This window comes from Micropterus salmoides, unplaced genomic scaffold, assembly GCF_014851395.1.
Source record: "Micropterus salmoides isolate LMB-PRFRI ecotype aquatic unplaced genomic scaffold, ASM1485139v1 Ms_hic_scaffold_5, whole genome shotgun sequence".
Taxonomy (NCBI): Eukaryota; Metazoa; Chordata; class Actinopteri; order Centrarchiformes; family Centrarchidae; genus Micropterus; species Micropterus salmoides.
This window is the reverse complement of record NW_024044237.1, coordinates 23,712,211-23,739,633: the sequence shown is the minus strand read 5'-3', so window position 1 is coordinate 23,739,633 and position 27,423 is coordinate 23,712,211. Positions and strand designations below refer to the sequence as shown.

The window sequence follows — 27,423 nt, the reverse complement described above, 5'->3', positions numbered from 1 at the left end:
TTTGAGTGCTGAAGTCATTATGGCCATGGCCAGTTTTCCATTTGACAGCCTGCTGCTGAGGCCTCCAGACACAGACACCACTGCAGCTGGGTGTCTGAGACCAAAGCCTCTGAAAAGCAAGTGGGAAATCAATTTCCCTCTGTGTCTAGGTCAGAATGCCTCTTTGTACCAACTGATACTGCAATAAAACCAACATGATGTTTAAATTAGCATGAGTGAGTGTAAGGGAGGTGGCAACAGACGTCAGATAAAATTAATTTCACTTAGGATGTCAGTTTTATGTTCACGTGCATCTTATAGTTGGGGAGCCTATTTTTTTAGCCATGTTGCCTCATGCAGGGTGGAACCCATGTAATTGGAAAGAAAAACGTGGCAATGTGAGTGTGTTTTCCAGGCCACTGCATTATAGTGCATATATAGTATGTAGTGCTAGCAATTTAACTGTCAGCTAGCTGTATCATATTCCCATATTTACAAATGACCATGCTTCAAACAAAGACAAAGCCAACAGAAAGCTGTAATGGAAACTTTTATGAGGTTCGGCATGCTACTTTTATCTATTACAAATAAACTTCACACCTCAAACCTTCCTCCACCCACAAAAGCTCTACGACGGATTAGAACCTTTTATCAAGATACATGCACTATCACGATTTCCACGGTACAGTAGTTCACTACAGAAAGTTTTAAACTTTAAAGTCAGTTACAAGAACTGCATGCTACTAAAAGGCAAGGCATATCCAACAATCTCAACAGTATTAGCCTCTGTAGTTGACTGTACAGTACTCCCTAATTCATGATCAGCATATTTATTTTTCCCGTTTTAAGCATTCTACCAACAAGTAGAGTGAACTTTTTATTCAGAAATCTACTTTTTTTGGTATATCCAGCATGATCAATTATGGAAGAAGTACTTACTTGAGTAAAAGTATAATAACCACAGTAAAAATAAAAAGTAGAAATACTTCATAACAAGTAAAAGTCCTGCATTCAACATTTTACTTATTAGTACTTAGTAGGCCCTTCTCAGTGTTGTTGCATTATATATTATAATATCAGCGTATTATTACTGATGCATTAACGTGTAAGCAGTATTTTAATGTTAGAGATGGTCAACATGGAGTACATTTGAACAATTTAACACACTGTTTGATAGTTGAATCTGTAATAATGCAACATATTTTATAATGCATTATTGTTTTTGTATGTAAACTCTTAATCTGCAAAGAAACTACAACATTCCCTCTTAAATGTGTTGAAGAAGCCTACAGTAGCATAAAAATCATGTATGTAATAACTGTACTTAAATACAGTAGTTGAGTTAATGTACTTTGTTACTTTCCACCACTGAGCCTGATACACTGCATTGTGATAGACTCTCCGGTTAAGTGGACCTACTGGCCATATTGCTTTTGCTAGCACAAAATCTGTGCCCTGACCGGCATGGTACGTTGCATAACTAGGAGTGTTGTCCAAAGGTGTGACCTGATATTCCACATATCATCTCTCTCTCTCTCTCTGTGTCTTTTTCTCTCTCTCTCTCTCTCTCACACACACACACACACATACACACACAAACACTCCCTTTCTTTCTCGCTTTCTATGTCTGAAAACATGACACTCTTGTCTTTCACCCATTCCCGCCAGGTGGGTGATGGGAGTCTCATATACTTGCCCATTTCTGGAGCATTCTGAGACTGAGTAAAGTGGGTAGCAAGGAGAGCGTGGGAGCTCCCCTGTTTCACAGTTTCTGGGGGATTCAAGGCAATGTTAATGTGAAAATTAGAAAAAGATTTGCAAATGAGTCTATTGAAAAATGTAAAACTGTATGCATGCATTCAAAGTCTCGTCACCTCACCACTAAGGCAAAAATAAAAATCCCTGAAAGACCCAAGCCAACCATTGAATGTTTTGGAACTTAAAAGGGTTTTATAATCTCTGAAAAGTCCAGCATTACACCACACCCTTTTCAGTTCTCTGGAAATAAGTCTGAAGAGAAAGATGCAATAAGAAAAAAAACATCACCACTGCTTCTCTGACAAAGATAACTTTTTCCAGGGTTGAAATGACATATGTCGGGATAGAGAGAGTCTCAGGGCTCTGCTCTGGGCTCTGTGTTTTTTTAAATGTGATGATCACAGCTCAGGTTTGACATGTACTTCAGAACATCAGGCTGCCAGTCCCAGCATGCTCTGAGTATGAGATAGTTGCAACATAGGGACACAGTTGCTCAATCAGTTTAACTTTATTCATTAAGGAAGAGTTTCCTGAGTTTACCTGCAGCACATTAACACAGAGACACACGTGGCTTTGACCTACTGAGCATAGCTATGTCTTGAGAGCATCTGGAGATACAGTGCTTGCCTTGACAGTAGCTGTTAGGGCAGAGTAGAGTGTTACACATTAACTTTCCCCACCCAGTTTTTCCCAGCTGGTTACAGGAGTTCAAACTTCCCGTCACAAGCCTACTTCTTCAACCTTAAGGCCGCCATCCACTCCAGAAAAAGAGAGTGCTATGGAAATTATAATGGCAATGAAGAAATAGAGAAACTGACATGGAAACATGATGCAAATCCATGCTTGAGCAACATAGAACAACCAAGCAAATCATCAAAACAAGACAGGAGCTCTGACTCTGCTTTCTCATATTAACATTTTCCAGGCAGGTTTATTAAAAGATAATAACCATGAGTAAACAAGACATAACTAGTTTCACTGGCTTCCCACATCCCCCTCAATAAATGGGGCAGCCAATCAGCTATCTCTTTAGAGAGAAAGAAATTATTCTTGTCATGGCGAACATAATGTGACAATTTAAAATATTGAATTAAAGATGACAATGCAAATCTGGTCTCCTTTTAGTTAGAACCTCTAAAATAATTTTGGTTGGTTTCCACATTAAGACCAAACAAGGTGAGCTAAAGTTTGTCTATGCCACTAACTTTCAATCATTATTTAGCCTATGAAAATGCACTCTATTTGTATTATTGCTGCAAAACAATATGATATGTATACAGAGAAAGAAATACCATTGATCCTTTCTGTGATAAAGAACAAGTTGTACCTGGCCACATGAAACAGAAGTTTGTTCTGTGTTTGTTCTATTCAGGGCATAGAAAAACTGTTTGTATCTGACCATACAAAGTTGGCTCAGTGTTTATTTTAAACCAAGCATGTATCTGTAACTTGAAACTGAATAAACCCTCCATTTTTACATATCTCGGCATGCAGGGACTGTAGTAATAAACTCCACCCCTCCTCCTCCTCCTCCTCCTCCCGTCACGCTCTTCTCTTGCACCACCTCCGTCATCTTGCCCAAGCCTAATGATCTAATTACAGGCTAAGACTTGTTGACTTTGTATTCAAGGAAGAGCCAACCTGAAACTACTGTCCAGCGCCCACCTCCCTTTCTTTTTCAGAATGAGACACACACAAAGCTTCACTAAACAGCACCTCCAGCATGAGTTCAGCCACGAGGGCCTCATTTACAATCCAAATCAGGGTGGGCACAGAGTATGATGAAAAAGTCAGGGCAAATGCAAACTCGTGTCTGCTCAACACAACAGAGCTATTCACTTACTGGGTCATGTGCTGATTCTAGAGCAAGTGTTAAATACAAATACGAGAAAATAATTAATTTGCTCCTCCACTGAAAGGCCAATTGATCCAAACCTAAAAATAGTTCAGTAACTGAGCCTTTTCAGATATTTATTTGGTATCTCTGAGTGATCTATTCTCAGTTGCCCATCTTAGGCCTCAACTGAAAGTTGCGTCAGACATTACATCAACAAAATCAATTTTGAATGCCAAACTGGTGAAACAATCCCAATGCTTAGGTATTTTTAACATAACATAGAAAAGTCAGACCAAAATTGGATGAAAATGCTTGGTCTCCACTGGTTTAGAGCTTTTCCTATGGCATTTGAAGAAAGCTTCAGTAAGAAGTGGGTTGAAATCTGATGTACTTGTGTTTATTCAGCGATATAGTATGTGCACAATGTCTTGTGTGGTCCACAAAGTGCAGTAGATTTCTGGGGAAACAGGAAGTGCGCTTTTATCTCTGCTGCACTGAGCAACATTTAGAAACCAATTCTCAGCAACAGAATAATTTTACTGGTTGATGGGAAAAAAAGACTTTAGGGAAGGTCAACTAAAATGGGCAGAAAAGAGGAAGCAACACACTGCGAGTTCAAACTGCCCTTTGAATTGAAAGGAAGGCCTTCTGTGTCTGTACATTACAAGATGAGCAACACTGTGTTCTGATGAACTGAAGATTTTGATGCATGAAGCACTCCATGACTGATTCCAAGCACAAGACTGTGGAGAGTAACAGCAACAAACCACAGACGTTTTACTACTAATAATATTTATTTAATGCAGCATTTAACATTTTTAATAAATATATTGAATTTGGAAAGCAATCGGGGATCAAAACCAACACAATGTGTAATTACTGATTACCACACCATGAAAAATACATGTGGGCTTGGTCCAGGAGCTTGCAAAACACTGTTCCCGCCCTTGCTTCAACACGCCATATAAGGCAACAATTCATAAAAGAAAAGCAACAATCGGACATATCAGCAGAAGATCGTTCATACTGGTTATTTTTCTTCACAAAATCTCAAACCTATTACTTGATCTCACACGTTGTCAAGCCATAGAAAGTCTCAACCGAGTTTGAGGAAGCTGGGTTGATTATGTGCAACCCAATTTAAAAGCCTAATATATCAAATTCTTGTAATCATAGTACTGTGAATACTGTTTTGCTGTTTCCTTGAACAAAATTTGATGCAGAAGTAGGCTTGATGGAGAAAAAATATGTACCTAAATAGTTGAATAATTGATCTTGCATGACTTGTTAAAGCTCCCTTACTTCAGTTATATTCATAACAGAAGTTATCTCATTGCAGTTTTCATATAGAGCAGGTCTAGATTGTCCTCTTTGTAATATTAAGAAACTTTAACATGTCAAGTGTGCTAATGAAAATGTAACGATAAAGCCAAAGGTGTACATTATGGCGACCTAACTACATAGCTGCCTGTCCACTAACTTAAGTACAGCTCCCATATACACGCCGTACAGTAATATTGATTAAAACTTCTTAAACATAAAATTCTCGGGAACCAATTTCAAGCCATTTTTTTTCTACCAACAACAACCATCAAATAGGTAAAGTGTGAAAAGGAGGTGGAGAACTATTCATCACTAACCTCAAAGGCACAGGATTCGGGTGACAAGGTCCATAATAGCAACTGAACGAGTGTCGATCTCAGTAACCAATAAAAATCTAAAGAAAAATATACAACAAAAGTGGAAACTAGGAATAATCCAAGGGGCATTCAGAGGGGGACAAAGCTGTCTGAAGGCGTGGACCACTGGCCAACCCCACACCTCGTTCTCACAGCGTCAAGACAAAACTGGAGAAGAGAAGAAAAAAAAAGACAATGGCAATGGCTGCTGTTTGAAGCAGAAAAAGGAGAAGTGTAGTGGAGCAACTTGTCCTCTCCCTATGAGTCACGCAGCGCTGTCGCCATTGGTAGGGGAGCCCTGAGGCAGAGTGCTTTCACCTGGCCAATCAGCGACGAGTATCAGCCCAAAATGCAAATCCTTTCAGGTGAGTTCTATCTATGGCAGGAATTGGACAGGGCTGCAGGTGGGGGGGAGGGGAGAGCAGAGAGGTCGGACTAGAGGGCCACACCTCAAAACAGCATGAAAGACGATAGACAGGTTTCTCCTGCAGAGGCGGAGAGTGCTGGAGGTGTAGGTAAACAGTTGGACAGGTATGCACTTAGTTTAGACTTTGAACATACAATATGGGCCAGGCATGGCGATTAAAATCTGTGTTGAAGCTAAGAAGTAAAGTTCACATCTCCTTGTGTCCCATTAAAATATTTACAGTGAATATTGAGTCTATTAGACATGTCAATGAGCCAGTAAAGCTACTGACTTGTGGGGGAGCTGTTCTCCCTGCAGTAGAAAGCCATAAAACAACTTCTATTGGTGGTAGGTACAAAGAAATGAAACTGTAAAGTCATTTGCATTTAGGTATGAGCAAGTGCTTCACCACAGAGGCCCAAAAATCCTCTCTTCCTCCCCCTGTTCCTCCTCTTCAAGATTCAGTGATTATGACTCCTGAATCATCACATGTGGGTTTAACTCAGACAACAAGGTATTCGTCTCAAATTCTACATTAAAAGGTGTTGCAGAAAGTGTCACAGTTTGGATGCAGTAGGTGACACAGAATAGTAATACTGACACATGCATATGTTGTCAGGTTCAGTGTACACAGATATAGCTGTGTAGAACTTGATAAGAATCTTTATCAGAAATGACATTCAAGCGAACAGGAAGTGGTGGTCTGTGGTGTTGAAAACACTGTCTTCACACTCTTGTCTGTGCAGCAATTTACACGTTTTCCACTGATAATCCCCATCTGGTACTTTATTAATTTAACAGAAGTAAAAGTCAAATATTCAAATAAAACCTGGCTTAAATGATGAAAGCATTGTTGGGAAAGAACATAAACTAACAGAGGACTTGGATATTGATATTTTATAAATGAACCCATTAAACTCAATTGTAACTGCAGCAGAGTCTGTTTGTCACGGACCCCCAAATCACCCTCTCAGTCTCCATCGAGTGCTCTCATCATCACATTAATTCTTCCTGGCCTCCGTTCAGTACTGTTCAGCTCAGAGTGGAAAGCAGCTGTTTGCTTCAGTGCAAATTGATAGCCTTTCTGTGAGGGAAAGTTACACCAAACAAGCTCCATTCATCACCGCCTTTGGAAATACTGTCCACAACCCCCTAAAGCCTTGGAGGAAGCTCTTCACTTCTTCTTCTAAACTCTTAAGGCTAATGCACTGCAGTTCTGCTATAATCCCAAACAACTATGTAAACACACAAAAACACACACATGAATGTACACAAGCAAATTCAATGGCATTTAATTGAATCTCTGTATAAACACCAAACTGTATCTGAGGTCTAAATAAGAGCTGCACACATTTAGTACATCTCTATCAATATTAGGGATGTTATGAATTAATTGTAATTTATCCTGTGAGAGCAACAGGCAATTTGTGTTCCAAGATGTTGCCACCATAAATAGGGCACTTTCATGTCTTTAAAAACCTTATTCTTTAATAACCTTATTATCTTATAAATCAGAGATTGAAAGTTCATGTACATATTCACACAGTTCATACTCAGAAATCATCAAAGTAAAGGAAACGTTTGCAATAAAGTGAGAAAAGGTTTGAGAGCCACAGTGCTGCGCTTTGACTATACGCACAAATTTAGCATATTCTTCAAATTTGGAAAGAAAAGACAATCGTAATGAGACTGCGCTGCATTCCAGTACTCTGTTAATTGTGAGTAGACAGCTGTCGAAAAAAATATTTCCCTAACAGAATTTAAGTCTCTTAAATAGGAGAAAACATATAGATAAGAAGGCATGGCTAGGCATCAGACACACTTCTTTAATGAATCCTCAGGCGCACATTTATTTCTCTCTGTGCCAGTATATTCTGAGCCATATATAGCACTGTCTTTGTAGTTTCTGGGGAGAGGAACTACATTAACAAGAATGAACTAAATGTCAGTACATGTCCTGTGAAAAGCTTCACTGAGCTAGACAGACCTGCACATGAGCTAAAGTTTACCCTAATTAAGTGTCAGTTGTATATCCAGAATCATAAATGTAAAATGTTTCAAAGTCAACATTGTGACTGTGTCAAAAATAACCCGAGGCTTCCTAGTAAGAATTATGATGTTTGATAGTTTAAAATGAACTCAAAATGTCAAACATGCTTGCAACCAAAATACCTGCCAGTGCTAATTTGTGCTGAAGGTGTTCATGGATAAAGCTGAGAAGAGCTACATAAAAAATGTTATTGGTCCTTTTTATTACTAAAAGTGCACGGTCAGAATTCAATATTTTAAATATAACTAAATGACGTTTCTAGAGGAGCAACAGTAATATTTATAACAGCAAAGTCACTATATAATTACATACTTTATTATATACCTGGGGTGGTATATATGGCCCCCGGGCCAAATGCGGCCCCCTGCCCGATTTTAAATGGCCTGCTATGACTATGGCATGAGCTTATTTCTAATAAATTTACACTGTACATTGCACATTGCACAGTTTGAACACTAGAGGCACAGCCATTTTAACAACTACTTAACCTACAATTATTTATTACTACTCAATGGAAACATTTACCACAGTTGATTAAACATGGCAGAACCATGAAGAAAGAAGACAGTGATTGAATGCTGAAAATTTAATCATATTTTTCTGTATATGGCCCACAATCAAAGTTTGGCCACCTCTGCTATATACACCTTTATATATTTATGCTTGTTGAACAGGAGATTTTTAATCTCGAAGGTTTTACTGCACTGACATAACAAGCATAGTTGTCGTCAACTTGAGTAACCTTATCTTCACTTCACCTGGTTCACTTTTCCAGCGTGGCCTTTCTGTTCTGCTGACCACTGACTTTTGCTCTGTGTTTGTGTAGGAGCTCACAGAGAGCAGGATTTCTATGATTTTAACACGGATTTGTTGTTCATGATGTCACCATAGCATAATGGTGACATCATGGGGAAAATATGGCGCATCGATAGTGACTTTACTACGTCCTTTAGGACTGTATTAGTCCGAGACAGACAACTCATACCTGTCAACATAACTGCAGCTTAGCACAACAACGCTGATACTGAAATGCTACTTAGGGGACTGGTTTCAGGGACCCTGTAATATCACACCTTCCCATTGGCTATATAAGCAGTAGCTGTTTTTTGGTGTATTCAAGCACAAGAAATTCTATTTGTGTCATGAACATGCTTTAGAAACAGTGTAAAACAGCTATAAGCAATTTCCCCCTCTAAAACCATTTCATAGGTTTTCAAAATCTGAGCAGATTACTACTCCCAGAACAGCATCCATTTCCACTACAGGTCAATAAACACCAGAAGCATAATGGCAAGCAAGAGTTAAATATTCAATAATACCGTCAAAAAAATGTCAGGTTAAGTAAATTTTCTTCATTCAGGCCAAAATCACAGATTTGAACGACACTCTCCTAAACTCCTGAGTCAGACATGGAAAAACAAAGTAACACAAAAAAGGAGGGTCTTTCTTTCAGGTTGGACAAACATGCAAAAGATCATCTTTGCTCATCTTCAGCTAAAACAGACACTAGATTGTTAGAAAATCACAGCTCAAAAGTTTGAACTCGACTGAATAAAAATAGAAAAGCAGCAGACTTAGTTACACCAGACAGACACACATCTTTGGTATTTGGTTTACAGTGTCTAGAAAGGCACATTCATGGCCATAAATCCAGACTAAACTGCAAAGCCTCATGAGTGGCATGTGAATAATGTCTCATTGTGTGTTTTACAAAAAAAATTTTTGCCCTTAACTCTCCTGAGAATTTACAATATTTCCAATTATCTCCTGTAACACTGAATGCAAACTCACCCAGATTTGCGAAACAAATCACACCCACACTTAGGGGAAAAGCAATAAAAGTGGAGATGTTTTAAATTGCCGATGCCTCATGACATGTCACTGGCATGCAATTAAAATCAGGCAACAGTGTGAAAACACAAAAAGCACGGTGCATTGTCTGCTTTACTTCTACAGTGGTGGCATATTAACTCGAGCAAAACAAAAAAGCCTTCATGTGTGATCAGTGGCGAGTCCGGTGACCCTGTAGACTAACTAAAAGGACACACCTTTCCTTTGAGCTAAGAATGAAATCACTGGTTACTCTTTTGTGCTAGTTCTTTGTAACAGTCCAACAACAGAAGCTGGCCTCATACCACATTCAAAGGGGGTCAAAGTTTAGCAAATGGAGCCTTCAAATAGGACTGTGTTTTATATTTTGCTCCGACATGAACATGAATTTATATGACACACTTTATCAAGGCATGCCAAACTAATTTTTACCAGACAAAAAGCTATGAACTGCACTCGTAAAATTCTGATCACTCAGGAGAGTTAGGTTGGAGGACTGTGGTATCACAAAACCTGACACACATTTTGAAGCAATCCTTGACAGGATGAGATATGGGAGCCTTTGGAGGACGCACAGAATTATTTGTGTAGTGTGGAGGTCATCAGATGGCTGCTCTAGCCGCTCAAATACAGAACAGGGAAGCTTTCAGCTGAGGCTGTCAGAGGCCAGCTAACAGGACAGAAGTGCACCCCACAAGAGACAGAATGAGGTAAACAAGAGGACATGGCATTATAATTAAGCCCACTGAGAAGGACAAAGAATTATAGTAGGAGAAATTATTTTAAAAAAACATCTATCAGGTCTGGACAGATTGAAGGATACCAAGGTGATGTGTAAAAATCACAGTTATTTTTGGTTTAAAGTCGTGCCAGCTGGCTGGGGTCAGACTTTGTTGTTGCAACTAGTTTGTAGTTTATCTAGTTTGTTCAATAAGCTGTCAGCTCTCCGAAAACTTTATCATTCTCGGACAGTGACCATCCTGAGCTGAGCCAGGATCGAAGATGATTCACAGTGCTGACTGAGTATGACATACAGACCTAACAAAGAGCTGTGTAGGTGTAAAGCTTTAAAGATTCATTAGCACCTCAGAGCAGAGTTGACGCACACACCACAGGACTTTAGCAGATAATATTCAATGTGGGATTCAGTTAGCCTGACTTTACTCGGACCAATATGTAATATGAACCATGAATGCACTTGCAAATGGCTTCTTGGAGAGATACTATCGACCAGGGCTCCTAAACCTGGTCTCCTTGGGGGGGCCTCTTGAACCATCAGTGATCACACATTGCATGTTTAGTAGAATAATGCAGCTTGAGATTGTATTCCATGAAAAAAACAATTAAAGGTCAAACCGCTCGTAGCTGAAGTGTTTATCCTGACAATTTGCTAATTTTTGTGCTCAGATTTTGCAGCCTTTTCAGAATATTACATGATTACTCTAAAATAAAAGACTGGTGAAAAATCAAACTGGGAGGAAATAAATTCATATGTGGACCAGATTTAAACCAACCATTACTTTGGAGCAGCGGAAACAAGCTGTAAACACAACATTGACATATTATCACCTTTTAAGTTCATAAGGAGGACAGTATTTCTACACATCCAGTAGATATGAAGGAACATTAGCATTCATTTGGAGTCATATTTCTGTCTATTTGATGAATGTAAGTACAATATTCACTCTTGTTTAAGTTCTGTTTTGATTTTCACCAACTCCTGAGGGAAATGTCTGGCTCTTCAGCTGCTAAATGCTCCACTATGTTGACCAGCTAGTCACTAACTGTGTAACCTGTCTTCCGTTTGGTACTAGGCAAGTAGTGTGAAGCAGAGTTTCTTGCTAAATACTCTGGAAACGGTGTTGATGAGAGCCCTGAAACTGAACCAAAACAGTATATCTATTTATGAGCTGAAAGAAAAACGCATTTGATCGATTGTTAGCCCCCTTGTATGTACTGGGGCTTAGGTAGCGTTCCCATTGCATTCAACTCATCTTCTGGTTGGGTTGCCCAATAAACCAAACGATAGCATAAAAATGCAACATACAGTAGCCAAACAGATATGCAAGGATTAGCTGTTGTTGACTCCACATAAACACATATAAACTGCAACTCAATTACTATCAAATGCAGAGAGCAGGCCAACAATCCAGATCATCCACATCCACCTCTATGGGCTATAACCTGCAGTCAAATACCAGCGGAAATTGTTCATTGCTACGTCACATCACTTACCACAAAACTGTTTTTTTCTCATGCAGACATCTTATCATAAACAATAACTGAGGTTTTAAGTCCATCTGTGTCACAACAGCTATTTCAGGGCTAAGAGCACGTCTGCTCCAGTGTGTGCTAACAGCCAGCAAACTCATTATTAATAAAATGCCATGAGGCCCTAAGAGCATATTGCTCTGTCACTCAGGGCCTAGATTATAATACCCACTGGCTGCATGCAATTAAATAATTCAACAAGCCTGTGGACTACCTGTCACTCTGAAATTAACCCAAACTAAAAAACAAACAAAATGTACTGATGGTGAAGATAGACAACTGTTCCTCAGTGGATTAGAGCTCATGCAAATTCTGTCAACGCTGACTTCGCTTAGATTAGTCACATTTGTTGAGTCTGTCGAAAGTTGAATGAGGAAAGATCCTTCAGCTTTCTTCGGGCAAAGCTCACTGTTTGAATCCAAGCACCACCGGTGGCAGAGCTGACTCATGAAAGGCCTCCGTGAACCACTCACTACAACCTCATTAGCTCTAAGAGACATGAAAAATGACGATGATGAAATATCATTATGCACTGAAGTTGCAGGCAGAGCCCGTTTCTATTTCTGTGAGGAACTACTTTGTGTGTATTAGCTACAGTTAGCTAGAACATTACAAACCAAGCCAGCACTCCTTTATGTAATTACACAAACATCAGCTACTACACTTTGTGCTTATTGGGACCTCAGCGGACACCATAAAAATACCCAAGCAATGTGGTTAACTAATCTCATGATGTCAACATGCTGCAAGAGTGGACACAATATATTCATATTCATCCTACAGTACTTCTCCCTGCAGACAAAACATCATAGCATGACCTTTTCTTACTTTCTCTGAAGGATTTCAACATTTTCAGATGAATGTAAGCTAATTTGATTTCTTATTGAAATATTTCGTTTTATTTTGACATTTTGGAAAATACACTTACTCGGTTTTTAGCCAAGTATTAGATTAGAGCCAGCAGCCGGTTAGCTTAGCATAGCATAAAGACTGGAAAGGGGGAAACCGCAAGCCTGGTTCTGTAAAGATCACTAAATTATACATTATATACCATTTATTTTAATTTGTACAACAACTGGAGTGTAAAAACAACAATTTGTGGGTTTACAAGCAGGTTTTGTTAGTTTTGGACAGGCTAGCTGTTTCCTCCTGTTTCCAGTCCTTTCTCCAGTTTCATGTCTGCATGAAACAGCAGCTAGCAGAAGCTTCATATTTAGTGTACAGATCGTGACATGAGACATGAGAGTGGAATCAGTCTTCTCATCTAACTCTAGGCAAGAAAGCCATACAACGTATTTCCCAAAATGTCGAGCTATTCCTTAAAGGAAAACTGTAAGGCTTTTACTCTATTCTGAGTCTTCTCTCAATTTGTAATTTTATTATTATGGAATACAAATTATCCAATCATTGAAGACAGTATTAAAACTGTGCATCATAATAGCACTTATTTTGTTTGTATGGTTTTTATCAATTTATTGTCCACCTCCTGAATATTTAAGTCTGACTAATTGCACAAAACTAACCTTTACAATCGCATTTATATCAGAACTACAAACTTGTAACGGTCAAAGTTCAAGCTGTTTTCTTTTTTATGCTAAAAATAGTTTGACTGTATGCCTGCATTACATCATGACAATGCACAGATCCTTGGAGAAACCAAGGCACGATGACTCGTCCAAGTCACATGCTTGTGAGACAGGCAGCATGAGAGCCGAGTGAGGTTACAGGTGGAATTTCCCTTGTCTCTAATTTCTCTCTGACGTCATGTCCAATGGCGGCGGTTTACTGCTGCCTAGCAATCAAACATTACTGACAAGGTGATATTCAGGTGTCAGAAGCCTGGGGTGGTAAAAGAGTAGTGTACAATAAAGGAACTTTGCGAACAGCAGTTCCCTGAACAGCAAACAGGCCAATGTGGGGTATTTTTCTACACGGAAAAAAGGGAAGTTTAACAGTTTTATTTCTCTTTTCAGTTCCTGCATTTCTGCAAGTCATTTGAGGTTTCAGCCATCTCATAATTGTTTGTTTAGTTAAAGCATATGAACATTGCCATCTTGTGGTTATTTCTAAGGCACCAAATTACACTAATTTACACCTAAGAAAGGGTCACTGCTTAAACAAGGTGGCTTCAGTAAAGTGTTTTTTTCAGTCATCACACTCCTTTAAAGCTTGCAGGAGTTAGTAAGAAAGTAAGCTTTATTTGTAGGTGCAAGTGTGGGAACATAAAACTCTGGGTAAAACAACATTGTATTAGCTCCTGGATACTCAAATATCTCTGAACACTGTTACAGGGAGTAAGATGTTTTCATACCACCACATATGCCATCTTGCAAAAGAAAAAAAGCCGTTGGATTCCCTTCTCCATCTCATGCAAGGCCACTCTGAAAGCTTTTGTGTAACTGGAGTACTGCTTCCTAAATAGGATAAAAGCTCAGATCTTCTTTTTGTGTAGCGGAATCAATATCCAGCAGCCCATTAAGGCAGGCGGGTACATCTTGGGCAAGAGGAAGAAGTGTGTGATGAGCTCCACGTCACTAAAAAGAGCACAGCACAGGACAGCACGCCATTGTTGTTCTTGCTTGTCATCGCACTCCTCAGCTGCTCAGAATGCTGATGGTGCCTTCACTGTCACAGGATAAGAAGACTACCGGGAACTACTTTAGCCTCAACCACACAGTCTGCAGTGTGCACATACACACACACAACTGACCGTATCACTCAAAGCTATCAAACCAGAGAGGAAAGGGGCAAAAGAGGCTGAATGGACGGGCAGAAACATGGCAGGATGTTTCTAAAACAAGGACCCGTGCTTGAGACAAACAAGACGACTCCCCACTGGAGTATATTTGGAAAGTCTTGCTCTGGATAATTGCTTTCAGTGGATTGAAGTTTCCAATTATCCACAAGCCACTGCCAGTGTTCCCATCATAGGAAGACTGTAGAGGAGGGGGTGAAAGGGTGGGTGAAGGGTTGGTGGGTCCAGCTAGTCCCGTCTCTAGTGGGACTCACGAGCCAAACGCTCGTAACTCTCCCCTTCCCTCTGTGTCACAGCCAACTCCTCTGAAGGGAGCAACTGCAGTCGACCAATGAGATTGTGTTTGTCTGTCCCATGATACAAGCATCTTAGCTCAAAAATGTAAACATCTGGCAAACATTTGGTTTTGCCACAGAATAAGGTTTATCAATTTTTTCAAGCACTGCAGACATATATTTACATAACATTAATTTATATTCCGAGGGAACTCAATGACCATTTAGACTCACTCCTAAAGCAACTCCCTCCTATTTAAGTGAATATTTTCATGCTCAGATGCTTCTTCAATGGAAAGAATGAGAGACTGTGGAGTCAGATTATCAATGGCTGCAATAGTTTTTCATAGCTTTCATTATTTATTAGTTTAATTTCATGCCAAACAGGGCTGCAACGTGTTCTGTAAAATTTCAAGAAATAGTAAAAAAATGCCCATTACAGTTTGCCATAGCACGCATTGACATGTTTAAACTGCTTATTTTTTGTAATCAACAGGCCAAAAAAAATCAGTTTACTACCATTGCAGACTGAAACAAAATAGCCATTATCCATATTTTAGAAGCTGCAAGTACTACATTTCAAGCATTTATGCATAAAAAAATACTTTAAATGATTAGTCGATTATCAAAATTGTTGTGATTAATTTTCTGTCAGTTGACTAATTATTTCTTCTCTAATACCAATTAACTAGTCTGAGGCAGAATGGATCAATATTCAAATTGTTGAGGGGTCAGTTATAAACAGTAGGTTAACATTCCCCATGTCTTCTAGACAAGGCCACACCTGGTGTCACAGACTCAGGGCCATGAGTTAATGCTGACTATGGACAACTTTTAGTATTATAGCTCTAATAATTATAGTAAAACGCAACTAAGTACTTAAAATGGCACTAGCATTCCTCTTATAACTGCTATCTGATGTGAACAAATGGATTATTAGTATGGTATAGCTGTTGCATTGTCAAAGGGGCATCTCTGCAGCACTAAATTGCCTTGACTTTCAGCACACACACACACACTCACAGCCACACACACCAACAGTGCAGTCACATGCTGGCTAACTGACACAAAGGGGAGTCACAGAAACCTATGGAGTAGTAGGCAAAGCAGAGCTGCAGGTCATATATCCATGCAGGGCTAGTACTAACATCGTATGAGTTCAGTCATTCCTCTTTAGTTGTAGTCTGACAACTTTCTGAGTGTAGGAACAGTGCAATAAAAGGCTTCTGGTATACAAACTGCTATATTATCCCATGGATTTATCTGCTAAAAGTCCTGATTATTACTCATGAAAACACCAATAAGAGGAAAATCTAAACTTTGTATACCTCCACAGGGAACTCAAATTATATCCACACAGTTGCAGTTACAGGAAAGGACACAATAACTATAAAACATGCTTTTAAAGATACTCAGTGGACTCACCCTGATAGAAGTTGTCATCAGCAGAGTATATTCCCTGGCTCTATGTAGGCAGTTAGTGGCTGTCCTCATGAAACAAGGCGACGTTAGAAGAACATTATTATCCCTGGTACTAAAGCTGCATCATCGCACAGTCACCGGTCAGTTCACCCTCCTGCTGCTTTCATGGGCTTCCTGACACAAGGTTGCAGTTTTCTCCAACAGGGGCTGATGCGTGGGGAATTCCTAGCAGTCACATTTTCCTGTGAAATGATTGGCCCGGCACCAAAGTTTGGCTGCAGCCTAGTAGTAGTAAGCGAGACCAAAAGGAACCAGGACAGGTTTTACAATTGACCAAAGCGTCGAGGTACGAAGGTGGACTAAAAGACGCGATGGAAAAGTTTCCGCGTCCAATCCTTAAAAAGTCAATGATGACCAATAACGTTACATAATTTATTCTTAATCGATATTAGTAACCATGGGTAGTGTAATCTACAACCAAGGAACAGCTTTTGATTTTAGCAAATCGTTAAAAAGACTGGTATTTAGCGACAGTGACAGTTGTCGATTTAATGTTTAGTAAACATAACGTTACGCGGTCACAGGTGTGGCGTTACATGCAATATCAACAGCTATCAGTCTATCAACAGCTCTATACGCTTTACTCAAATTAAGTTGCGGACGAAAAAATTTCGGTTGTACGAGCTAAGGTTGGAGTTTGTTATTAGTCGAGTTTGTTCCCCTGTACTACGTTAGACTACGATAAGTGTGAAATGGACATCTTCCGGGAATGTCCAAGCCCTTGTGAGATGAGAGCAATTGAGGATAACTCTTTAACGGGCGGGGTCTAAGCTACACTAGCTTCTCTGGAAATGATGAGTCTATGTTGTGATAGCTGTATCAAATAACCTCCGTCGAAAACACTCAACATTTGTCAATTATTATGTGCTCCCAGTGGAGATTAAAATGTTACATATGTCGGTATGTTCTTGGGTCAATGATTTATTATCTGTTAATATTTGCGGTGATAGACAAAAATAGCTGTTCCCATACCGGGAGTCGAACCCGGGCCGCCTGGGTGAAAACCAGGAATCCTAACCGCTAGACCATATGGGACTGGCACGACAATTCTTGAAATAACCATTTTTATCATTAACAATGTCACACTATATGGTTTTTTTTATTATTTTATGTGTGAAAAGTTTTTACAGCGGTTTGACAACCACACAAGCGGTAGTGGCCATGGTAGTTCCATGTAAGGCAATCATGTTACGCTCGTGTCGGGGGTTGTTGTGGTATATAATGTACAACACTTGGGAGCTAGGTAACGTTACCATCTAGTGGTCTTTTAACGTTACTGTAAATTGAATACCAGATGTCAGCCATGAATACCTTGTTTTAGTCACGTTATTCCTAAAGTAAATGACTGAATATGGATTATATTAATCGATACATTAATTAATTAATTAAAAATGAATAAGTGGAAGAAGGGAAGGATGAAACCTTAAAAGCATACCATTCTTTACCGTGTTCCGAACAACAAACTAAATATGGGTGCTAAACACATGACGTCAGTTTCGCTGGAATGATCCAAGTGCAGCGATAGGGTCCTTTCCCGCAAACTAAAGAATACTCTAGCTATATTTACAACAAACTGAAACTGGTTCACACAAGTAAGCATGTTTATTTAACAAAATCACGTACAGTGATGCTGTTAGTTTGTGTTTATGTAGCTATACAGCGCACCAATTTAGAGTATGTCTCTGTTAATGTCCTCTTTCAGGTGTAAGTGGAAGCGACCTTAGACTAGCAGAGGCAGCCAAATATTTGCCAAACTAGCAATCGTCGGAAGAAGTTAAAATAATATACCGGTAAAAAAAAAAAATCATTACACTTGAGCTGCTTACGTGTATGTTAAGGGTTTAGGTTTCCGTGTAAACAGGATGTCAACTCCAGCAAGACGACGTTTAATGAGAGATTTTAAACGGTAAGCGAAAAGAAAACAACAGAGAAGTAGCTAAAGCTAACGTTAGCAATGTAAGGCTAGCTTGTTAGCGTTAGCTTAAACGGCAATTTAAACTTCATCACCACCACTATCAAATAATACAAATAAACATATAGACACGGGCGGATTATAACCGTTGCAAATTTTGGGTAGTATGAACAAATTAATGACCGGCAAGCTATTGACAGGTACCGACAATTGTTAACGTGACTGGCATGTAGCGCTGACACCAGCATTAGCAAGGTAACAATTAGCCAAGAGGGGAAAGTTAATGTTGTGCAACTTAATGCTCGCTTTCGTAGATGTCAAAAACGTAATACTGCAACTTATTATCAAATGTAACATAATCACTTTTCCTCGAGCCCTCCCCGATATTGTTAATGGCTGTGTTCAGATATGATTTATTTGTGCTGTATTTGTAACTGGTTATCGTGGATACAGTTCAAGTCTTTGGCCAGATGGCCATGCACAGCCAGATGAAACTTTTGGGTAGATGTACACTGTCAAATACACACTGATTAAGGAAGCTCCTATCCCCGGGCCCCGGGTCTAAGCCTGAGGATAAGCAACCATCTGCCATGCAGTCAATAAAAACCTGCAGACACTCAGTACAGTCGGCTACGGCACATGGTTTCTTATCCCTGATCTACAGAATGCTCCAACTAAACAGTACTGATGGTCACATCGTCCAAGATCTAATCCTGCTTGGCCCACTGTCAGAATCAATCTTCATGGTATTATTTTTACCTACATAACTAATGGATAAAACTTCAATAAACATTAATTAGGATTATCATTGTTAATTTTCACTCAGGTAATGTTAGAACAGTCCACTTTAGACTAGACTATTCTAAGTAATTTATTTTACAGTATTATTACAGTATGATTGATGTCATTATTTTACAAAAAAATATCCTGGTGAATTATTGGTATAATAATGTTTGTATTATGTTGGCTATCCTGGCTTAGAGATACAACTTTGGGCTTGTATTCCTGTTTCATGATCAACAGACCCTTGCTGTCTGCTGACTTGTACATTCAAACGTTTCAATAGTATTTACTTATCTGCCCTGTTGACCACTATCAGGGGCATAATATAGTATGTCTAATAGTAATGACGTTGACTTCTCTGTGTTACAGGCTGCAAGAGGATCCTCCAGCTGGAGTTAGTGGGGCCCCGTCAGAAAACAATATCATGGTGTGGAACGCCGTCATTTTTGGGTAAGTTGGTTTGTTTAAAACTACTATAGAGGGGTTTTAGAGATTTTAGTAATGAATTATTTTGAGTAAGTATTCACTGCTTGTTTTTGAAGGTCAAACAAGTGATAAAGCTGCAGTTTATGTCAGTAAACTACAGCTTTATCACTGAAAAGATAAAAGGAGCTTTCTGCAAGTTGATTTATAACCTGTTTGTTACTTTTCTTTTAGACCGGAGGGAACACCTTTTGAAGATGGTAAGTCCTACTTTTAGCTCTTTTTAGCCAAATAATTTATCTTGCCAATGTAAACCTGCTATGACATAATTCAGAAAATATTCATTACGTCTCTAAAAGCATTGGCTTTTGGAAGTTGGATCATATAGGGTTGTATGGATGTAAGTAGATTCTAGATGGTACCTTGAAGGTGAGTTTGTTTTGCCAGTAAACAACAACTATTGATCAGGCCTCCTACATTGATCAGATAGTCTGTGTTTACAAAAAAGTTTAGACGTTTTAACCAATTACTTAACTGCACTGGACTGGATAAATTGTTCTACAAAACCAAGACTGGCACATAGTTGTCCAAGAAGGCAAACATTTGACTTCTTCACCATCTGTGGACCGTGAAAAGAACTGTTCTAAATACAGTTCTTTATAGCTTTTCTTTTACAGGCACTATTTCACTACTATGAATCTGTTTTATCACACACACAAGTTGGCAGCTGATTAACACAAATGATTTAGTGTTTCTTTTGAGTGTCATATCAACATCACCAAAACAACCAGTCAGACATATTGATAAATGCATTTTCTAGTTAGATCAGTAGTTCTCAAAGTGGGGCCCAGGGAACTCCAGGGGTCCTTGAGGGGGTCCCCAGCAAAAAGGCAAATCATTTATTTTCACTATAATTCCATCCATAAGTAACATAGTGACTGAATGCATGACTATTTTGGTCATGGATTTCAAACATTTTCTGGAATAAAACATCTAAACGCCAAATCAGATGGGCGATCCTGGGACAAAATCTTATCAAATGGGGGTCTAATTTGTGTCAGTTTAGGGGTCCTTGATGTGAAAAAGTTTTAGAACCACTGGTTAGATCACTGTAACACACTGTTTTTAGTGACTGTATTTCAGCTCACAATATGCCATGTCTTGCTTCTAGGAACCTTCAAACTTACCATTGAATTCACAGAGGAATATCCAAATAAACCTCCAACAGTGCGATTTGTCTCCAAAATGTTTCATCCGAACGGTATGTACTTCTTAGCCATGGGTTGATAACTACAGTACACAAACAATTTCATTTGTAGCAATAAAAAGTTACATTTATCATTTATCCCAGGAAAATGACTTGTATTCTGTTCATCCAGTCATTTGTCTAAAAATAGCTTTATATTCTGTATGCTTGTTTACAGTGTATGCAGATGGAAGCATATGCTTAGATATTCTTCAGAATCGTTGGAGTCCAACTTACGATGTCTCTTCAATCTTAACTTCAATACAGGTAATCTCTCTTGATGCAGATAAACACATTGTGTGTCGGTGCAAATCAATTTTTTAAAAAATCTGTTTTGTAGTGACACATACAAAATAATATCCACAGATGTTTGTAAACAATCAAGTTATTTATACATGGTATGATTGTCCTAACATTAATAGAAACCTAACCCACTGACATTCTGTTGTATATTTAGTCTTTACTGGATGAGCCAAATCCAAACAGTCCAGCCAATAGCCAAGCAGCCCAGCTGTACCAGGAAAACAAGCGGGAGTACGAGAAGAGGGTTTCTGCTATTGTTGAACAGAGTTGGCGTGACTGTTGACCCCTGTTATTGTTTGAGTACGAACAATATCCAGCCCATAATCAAGAAAACAACTGGTCTCACAAAAATAAAATGACACATCTTAAAATCCTTCAGTATATTTGTCCCAGAACTGTTGCTAAGTTTGTATGCTGTTGTGTTGTGGCATTCACTCCTGCCAAATGCTATTGTTGGGCAATAGCGTATGTTTGTTAAAAGTTAATGTACCTTGTTATATCTGGGTTACTCTTGATATATGCCCCATTGTTATTTTTTTTTTTCTTTTTTTAATGGCAATAGCCAGACTCAGTTGTCACCTTTCTACCTGTTTATTTATACTTGAAGTAAACCGGTTGGATGATAATGTGACAGTTAATTAGATGTGTTTGCTGTGTGGTTTTCTGTGTAGATACGAGTTCATATCTACAAAAAACAAAGCTGTTTTTAGGTGTTTCTGTTTCAGTGGCCTCACTCCTTTTGGTTTTATTTCTTTCTGCCTTTTGAAACCCTTTCAGTGGAATAGAAAATTAACCTGGCATGGAAGTTGTCCATTCAACAGATGCCTTTGGGGGTTATTTTTTCTCTCAGATGTACTTGTAAAGCCATGCCTTTTGATTTTTAAAAATGTTCTAGATATTGGTGAATATATTTGTCCCTCTTCCAACACAGAAACAAGACATTCAGTACCCTTTCCAGGTCCTTCACTTTGTTTCATGCGGTTTCATAATGCTGACATTCAAAAGCTGTGTGAGAACATTTCTATGCTATTTTACAATCTTACAAATCAGCTGTCATACTAGGCTGATTGTGTGCCGATTGTGTCTGTTTTCAGATTATAAATCGTTGCACTGGTAACCCATGTAACAAACTGTACATTTTCTTGTATATAAAATAAATATGCAAAAGTTGTCTCTGTTGCTCTATAACTCACTGTACAAAAATATCCATTTTAATCAAGTTCAGCCAGTTGATGGTTATCAGTTAATTTATTCAGTAATTACAGCTGTGAAAACAAGCGGACAAGTTAACTGTACTCACGTAAACCAACATTTCTGACATTTAACAAAGATCACATCTTCAATGCAGCTTGTACTTTTAGGATGATCTCCTGGTGTTAACAGAGCAAACAACACTGCAGGTATTGCTGAATAGAGATGTATCACTACAGCGAGACTGGTATGAGCACCTAGCTACAGTTTGATGTCACCGCCTCTAATCCTCGTCTTTCATGAGTCAACACTCTACAATGTTCACCAACGAGCAGTGAAAAGCTGCATATTCTGCCAGGTTCCTTAAATAGAAACAAAAAGTGGTGAGGAAAAACCTCAAAAGCCTTTTTTTAACTGTAGCATCAGGACATGATACCACAAAGCACTGAACAGTAGCTAGTTGTGCAAAAGTGAAACAAATACAGGATGTGGAATGGCAAGAGACAAAAGAAAATTACATTTCCTAAAGCCCCTGCTATACATTATATGGCAAAGGAATGTGGAAACCACAGGTGTTACCTGAAGGATTCTCATTTATTAATGTGTGCTGTAAATTTGTCACAGAAGTAAAAACAAAGCAGTTACACTTGAGTGTGATTTGTTGTGAAGTCCAAGTCAATGACAACTTTGTTTTCTTCATTTTGTTCTGCATGCAAATTAGTGAGACGCCTGGGGTTTCACCAGCTCATATCGTCCCACCTGTCCTTCCTGTAAAAGTTGACCAATGAGCTGATCTTTGTGTACTTTGCGACTGACAACAAGGAACCGTTGCCGTCCTTGTCCGTATGACTTGCTTCGTAGGCCATATTTCTGAGAGATCTGGTGGATTTGCTTGCGTTCATCGTTGGTGAGGTCGGTCGAGAAGCGAAGGTCATCCTGGCGGTCTGAACTGGCATAGTTACGAATGATGTCCTCAATATCACGCTTGCTGAGCTGGTTTCCAGTTTTGTCCGTGTCCATTCCCAACCCTTCTCTGGAGAACTGCTCCTTCACTCTGATTGGTTCTGCGATGCCTTCCCCATCTCGTCCCAGACCACCTCCCTTCCAGCCCATTTTGCGGAGCAGCTGGTTTCCGATGTTGTCTTCCTTAATCTCCTGCCTCGTGGCCTCCTCACCGGAGCGAGCCAGGATCTGGGATCGGGATATGGCATCGTTGTGCCCCTCCTTTCTTAGGTTGGATTTGACCACAGCTTGCGTCTGTCTCAAAGTTGCTAAGGCCTCTTCTGCTGCAATGTGCTTCACTATTTTCTTGGGCCCAATTCCTGCTGCCACATACTGTCCTTCCAAGTAAACTTCACACCTCCAGCGATGATCAGGCAGAACCGTGAACTTGTAATCGGCAGACACTTTATTAAACTGAGCTGTGTCATTAATGATACAGATTGCATTGTCAGAGTTTTCCAGGATAACTAACTCGCTCAGATGCTTCTTTTTGCCACCTTGTTGCCCAAAGCGTCCACCACAATCCGATTGATTATTTCCTCTGGAGTATTGTGACTGTTGTTGCTGTTGTTGTTGTTGCTGCTGCTGTTGTTGCTGCTGCTGCAGTTGCTGCTGCTGCTGTCGTTGTGCCTGGTTCATGCGAAGTTTCCTGACTGCCTCTTCCGCCGCTGCGTGCTTTGAGTTCTTTTTAGTGCCTGTTGCCTGCGCTACCAGCTCATCCTGCAGGAAAACACTGCACAGCCAAGCACTGCTGTTTGGGAGCAGGTCGAACTTATAGTCTATCTTCATGCGATTAAAAGCCGCCGAATTGTTGAGTATGCAGATGGCGTCGTGAGCATTGTCCATAACCACAAACTCGGTCCAGTGCTTCCGTTTGTCAGGCTCGTATTGACCCTTAGAGCTGGGCGTCGGCTTATCCTGGGGGTTGCGGAGAGCAGGTAAAAAGGCCGGGGTTGGGCTTTGCATCTGGCACACAACTATGTCACTGACCGTGGAGTGTCTGTATTTGCGCTGCACCACACGAACCTCTACTGGTTTCAGGAAGAGTTTTACAGCCTGCTCAGAGGCCCGATCCCTTGCTCCATTTTTACTCCCAGAGTATCCAGTAGCAAGATACACACCCTGGCATCTCAGTTCACAGGCATAACCGTCTGTTGGTACTTTCCTGTTCTTCGGTAGGTCAGCCTGAGGAATATCCTTCAGGTTGACATAAATATACTCAGGATTAGTCTTGCAGGCCTGAATGCTGCGGCTCAGCATGAAATTATAGTTTGGCGACTCACTTCCGGTCATGAACATAGGGTCCCTAAAAGCAACAGCCAACGCAGACCCTACATTGGTAATCAGCCTTTGCTTCTCATCCAATGTTGACTGAGATACAGGCAGGGGCTGTGACGAAGAACCCGACTGAGAAGTGGTGGGACTGCTCCTGCCCGGGCTGTTGTAGACTCTGCAGAACGGCCTGCTTGATGACGGCCGGTCCTGATGACTGTACCCCAAACCCTGACGTCCCAAATCCCAGCCTCCTGATCTGCTCCCTCCCCCGTAACCATTGTATCTGTGGGGCTGTGAATAGGAATCTGAATTTCGAGAGGTGTGCGCTTCATATTTGGATATGTAGTCCTGCTGTGTTTTTGCCATGAAGTTTGAAGAGGACCCACGTCCTCCATAACCCAACCCACTCGTGCTACCTGAAAAAATCTCTCTGTCTCGCTCTCTGTCTCTATTGGAACCCCAAGAGTCAGAGCTGTAAGATGGCACTCGGTCAAAAGCCGGCCTCAGGGATGCGGAGCCCTGCGCTCTGCTGGTGCTTTTGTAAGAAGAGTGTTCAGAGTTCCACTGTCTTGCACCGTACAACTCACTCCTCCTGCGCTCCTTATCGTTCTCCTTCCCATCAGCACCATTTCCACCTCCACTGCTTCCCCCACTGACAAAGTGTACAGGCTCAAACCGAGGTCTGGAACCAAATTTTGACACAGGCATTTTTCTCATGGGCTCGTCTCCTGCAATAACATGACACAGGTAAACAGTTAGAAAACTGGGATAGATGTCTGATTTGACATACAGATGAATCAATCTCAGATGGGCACTAGAGGGTTAATGTGATAAAATTTCCATGAAACTGGTTGTGACTGCATTCATTTCTCCTAACAACATGTTGTGGCAAAACTTAAGTGTCACGTTTTTGTAGAGGTACATGATATAAGTTTCAGACCATACAGGTCTCAGCGTTTACAGTATAAGGCTGAGTTTTTGTATTGTCAACACATCCCATGAAAAAAGCTAATGTTGAATTGATCCTAGTAACAAGTGTTGTTTGTGAAGCCTAAGCCACATACAGCTTATTCCTCTGTGACTTAGACATCCATTGCTAACCAAAAACTGCTAGAAACACATCATGAGGAACATGACACTTTTGCACTGGGTGACATGTTCCTTCATTATGGGCACTTTAGTTTATTCTGAGTCAATCCCACTTACACCTCTCATGCAGCCTTAAATACTCAGTAGTGCACCAAAATCTGCAGCTGAAAATGGCTTCTGTTTGAGTAATGTTTACTAAAAAAACTACAGTGCCCAACTGTTTAAAGAAATAACTCGAGTTTATATTTTTGGCCTGCTTTTAAAAATGAACATCTCCAGTAGGAATACAGTTTTGGCCTTTTCATGGGATTTGTTGACAATAACAAAAATAATAATAAATAATAATAATAAATAATAATAAAGAATATTGACAGCCTTATTCTTTAACATTGGTGAGAGCTGAAAGAGCTGCTGAAACCCCTGAAATACACACCTGACTCACATTACGGATGCTACTGGCTCAACAGCCTGGCAAACCTTCAAGTTTAAGATGTTTGGATTACCCCCAAATCAGTCCTTCACTCAATGACTGAATGTTGCATATGTCTGACAGTACTATTAAGAAATATGATATTCGCATATGTGGATATGTAGATGTAATGGTGAAACACAACCTGTAGATGATAACCTGGTATAAATTTCAATAAACGTTTAAATCTAAACACAGATCAATATACTCACTGCCATCAGAAGAAGTAGGTCTCTTTTTTGCTTCAGAACTAGGACTTGGGTCAAAGGAGGGCATTTCGCCAGTGTCGGTCCCTTCTGCCATCACCAGCACCGTCCAAATCAAATCCAGGCCATACCTGTGTTATCGAGGCAGTGTGAGTTAGACGTCACATGAATGGATGAAAATATACAAACACAGCATAATGAGTTAATACGCCATGCTGCCTATAGAGGCTCAAAACATTCACTGCAAAACAAAACCACCTGCCAGCAGCATGCAGTGACTGAGATACAAACTACGTGTCTGGACAAAACATTACACTACACTTCTAAAAACATTTAACGGATATGATGTTAAGGGCGAGAAAAAAGGCTGCATTTTGAACCAACACAAGGCCTTGACAGAGTGACGCAGTAGGCCGACAGGGTCCATCTCTCACAGACATGTTGTAACTAAGATGCTAAACATCAACGTTACACGTATCAACATTTAAATGTGCGACTAGCTAGCGATGTCATATTCTCACCTTAAGGTGTAGCCTTTGGTCCGACTAATACCTCTGTCCTTCCGCTGAGCAAGATACGGTGCATTTATTTTTATTTTTATGATCAGCCGGTTATTATTATCGACCTAGCCTCTTTTAGCTAGCCTAACGTTGGCAACCGCTAGCATTAGCCAGCTAGCTTTGGCTGTAGCTTTCCCAGCTCCACTTCAGCAGCGCCAGGCTGCTTATAATAGCTTTCAGATTTAGCTCGTCCTCTGCAAAAAAGAAAACACATGTATGTTTGTATCCTTTAATTTGACGGAAGGTTTAAAATGCGGCGCGAAACCTCCTGGGAACTCCAGTTACCCATTCAACTAGCTCACTAGCAGGAAGCGTCCATTTTCTGGTCCAGCTACAGGAAAATCATGGCGTCTGACACCGTACTGGCCCAGAATGCTTTGCCGCCGGACAGTTCAAGCTCAGCGGGCTGCTGTCAGTGAGTCATTAATGAGTACATGTGGCTTACACACTGAAGAGGAAATACAGCAGAAATATGCCACATATTATTATATCACTGAGATGCAGTGTGTTAATCTCAGGTTCACTGCAGAGTTTCTCTCGGTACAGACTTACACGATTAAGTAGAAGTCTAGAAATAAAGTAATTTAGAACATTGTGATGCTAAATTAGCACTACGTCAAATCGCTTTTCTTCTTTTCTTTG

General features: G+C 40.0%; 3 protein-coding genes and 1 non-coding gene across 8 annotated transcripts in view; 1 reads left to right on the top strand and 3 right to left on the bottom strand.

Annotated features, from left to right (window-relative positions):
- elf1 (E74-like ETS transcription factor 1) overlaps positions 1–17,034 on the bottom strand; it is a 40,130-nt gene extending 23,096 nt beyond the window's left edge. The window contains exon 1 of one of the 3 annotated variants that reach the window (XM_038699844.1): positions 16,266–17,034. The gene's annotated coding sequence lies outside the window, so the exon portion shown is untranslated. Of the gene's footprint in view, positions 1–5,214; positions 5,510–16,265 lie in introns of those variants that run through there. The other 2 variants (XM_038699843.1, XM_038699845.1) reach the window with 2 other exon arrangements.
- A 251-nt stretch (positions 17,035–17,285) lies between these two features.
- On the bottom strand, positions 17,286–17,357 carry trnae-uuc. Its single transcript has one exon. It is a non-coding gene; the product is annotated as a tRNA-Glu (tRNA).
- A 679-nt stretch (positions 17,358–18,036) lies between these two features.
- ube2a (ubiquitin-conjugating enzyme E2A (RAD6 homolog)) lies at positions 18,037–22,159 on the top strand. Of its 2 annotated transcripts, none has more exons than XM_038699848.1 (6): positions 18,037–18,228; positions 19,387–19,467; positions 19,675–19,700; positions 20,612–20,701; positions 20,865–20,953; positions 21,144–22,159. In XM_038699848.1, the coding sequence occupies exons 1-6, from the start codon at positions 18,185–18,187 to the stop codon at positions 21,270–21,272; spliced, it is 459 nt and encodes a 152-aa protein (XP_038555776.1). In that variant the 5' UTR covers positions 18,037–18,184; the 3' UTR covers positions 21,273–22,159. The 2 variants fall into 2 exon arrangements, with proteins under 2 accessions (XP_038555776.1, XP_038555778.1); XM_038699850.1 differs by having other exon boundaries at positions 18,094–18,112.
- A 63-nt stretch (positions 22,160–22,222) lies between these two features.
- On the bottom strand, positions 22,223–27,163 carry nkrf (NFKB repressing factor). Of its 2 annotated transcripts, XM_038699842.1 has the most exons (4): positions 27,067–27,163; positions 26,743–26,975; positions 26,228–26,352; positions 22,223–25,185 (listed from the first exon to the last, which is right to left on the bottom strand). In XM_038699842.1, exons 3-4 carry the CDS (start codon positions 26,316–26,318, stop codon positions 22,898–22,900), a joined length of 2,379 nt encoding a protein of 792 aa, XP_038555770.1. In that variant the 5' UTR covers positions 26,319–26,352; positions 26,743–26,975; positions 27,067–27,163; the 3' UTR covers positions 22,223–22,897. The 2 variants fall into 2 exon arrangements, with proteins under 2 accessions (XP_038555770.1, XP_038555769.1); XM_038699841.1 differs by having other exon boundaries at positions 26,743–27,151.
- Positions 27,164–27,423: the final 260 nt, after the last annotated feature.

Excerpts from the sequence above, each read along its gene's own strand:
- ube2a (XM_038699848.1), top strand. The coding sequence starts at position 18,185 with ATGTCAACTCCAGCAAGACGACGTTTAATGAGAGATTTTAAACG. Across the intron at positions 18,229-19,386 it reads TTAATGAGAGATTTTAAACG|GCTGCAAGAGGATCCTCCAG; the intron begins GTAAGCGAAAAG and ends TCTGTGTTACAG. Across the intron at positions 20,954-21,143 it reads CAATCTTAACTTCAATACAG|TCTTTACTGGATGAGCCAAA; the intron begins GTAATCTCTCTT and ends TTGTATATTTAG.
- nkrf (XM_038699842.1), bottom strand. The coding sequence starts at position 26,318 with ATGGCAGAAGGGACCGACACTGGCGAAATGCCCTCCTTTGACCCAAGT. Across the intron at positions 25,186-26,227 it reads ACCTACTTCTTCTGATGGCA|GAGACGAGCCCATGAGAAAA; the intron begins GTGAGTATATTG and ends ATGTTATTGCAG.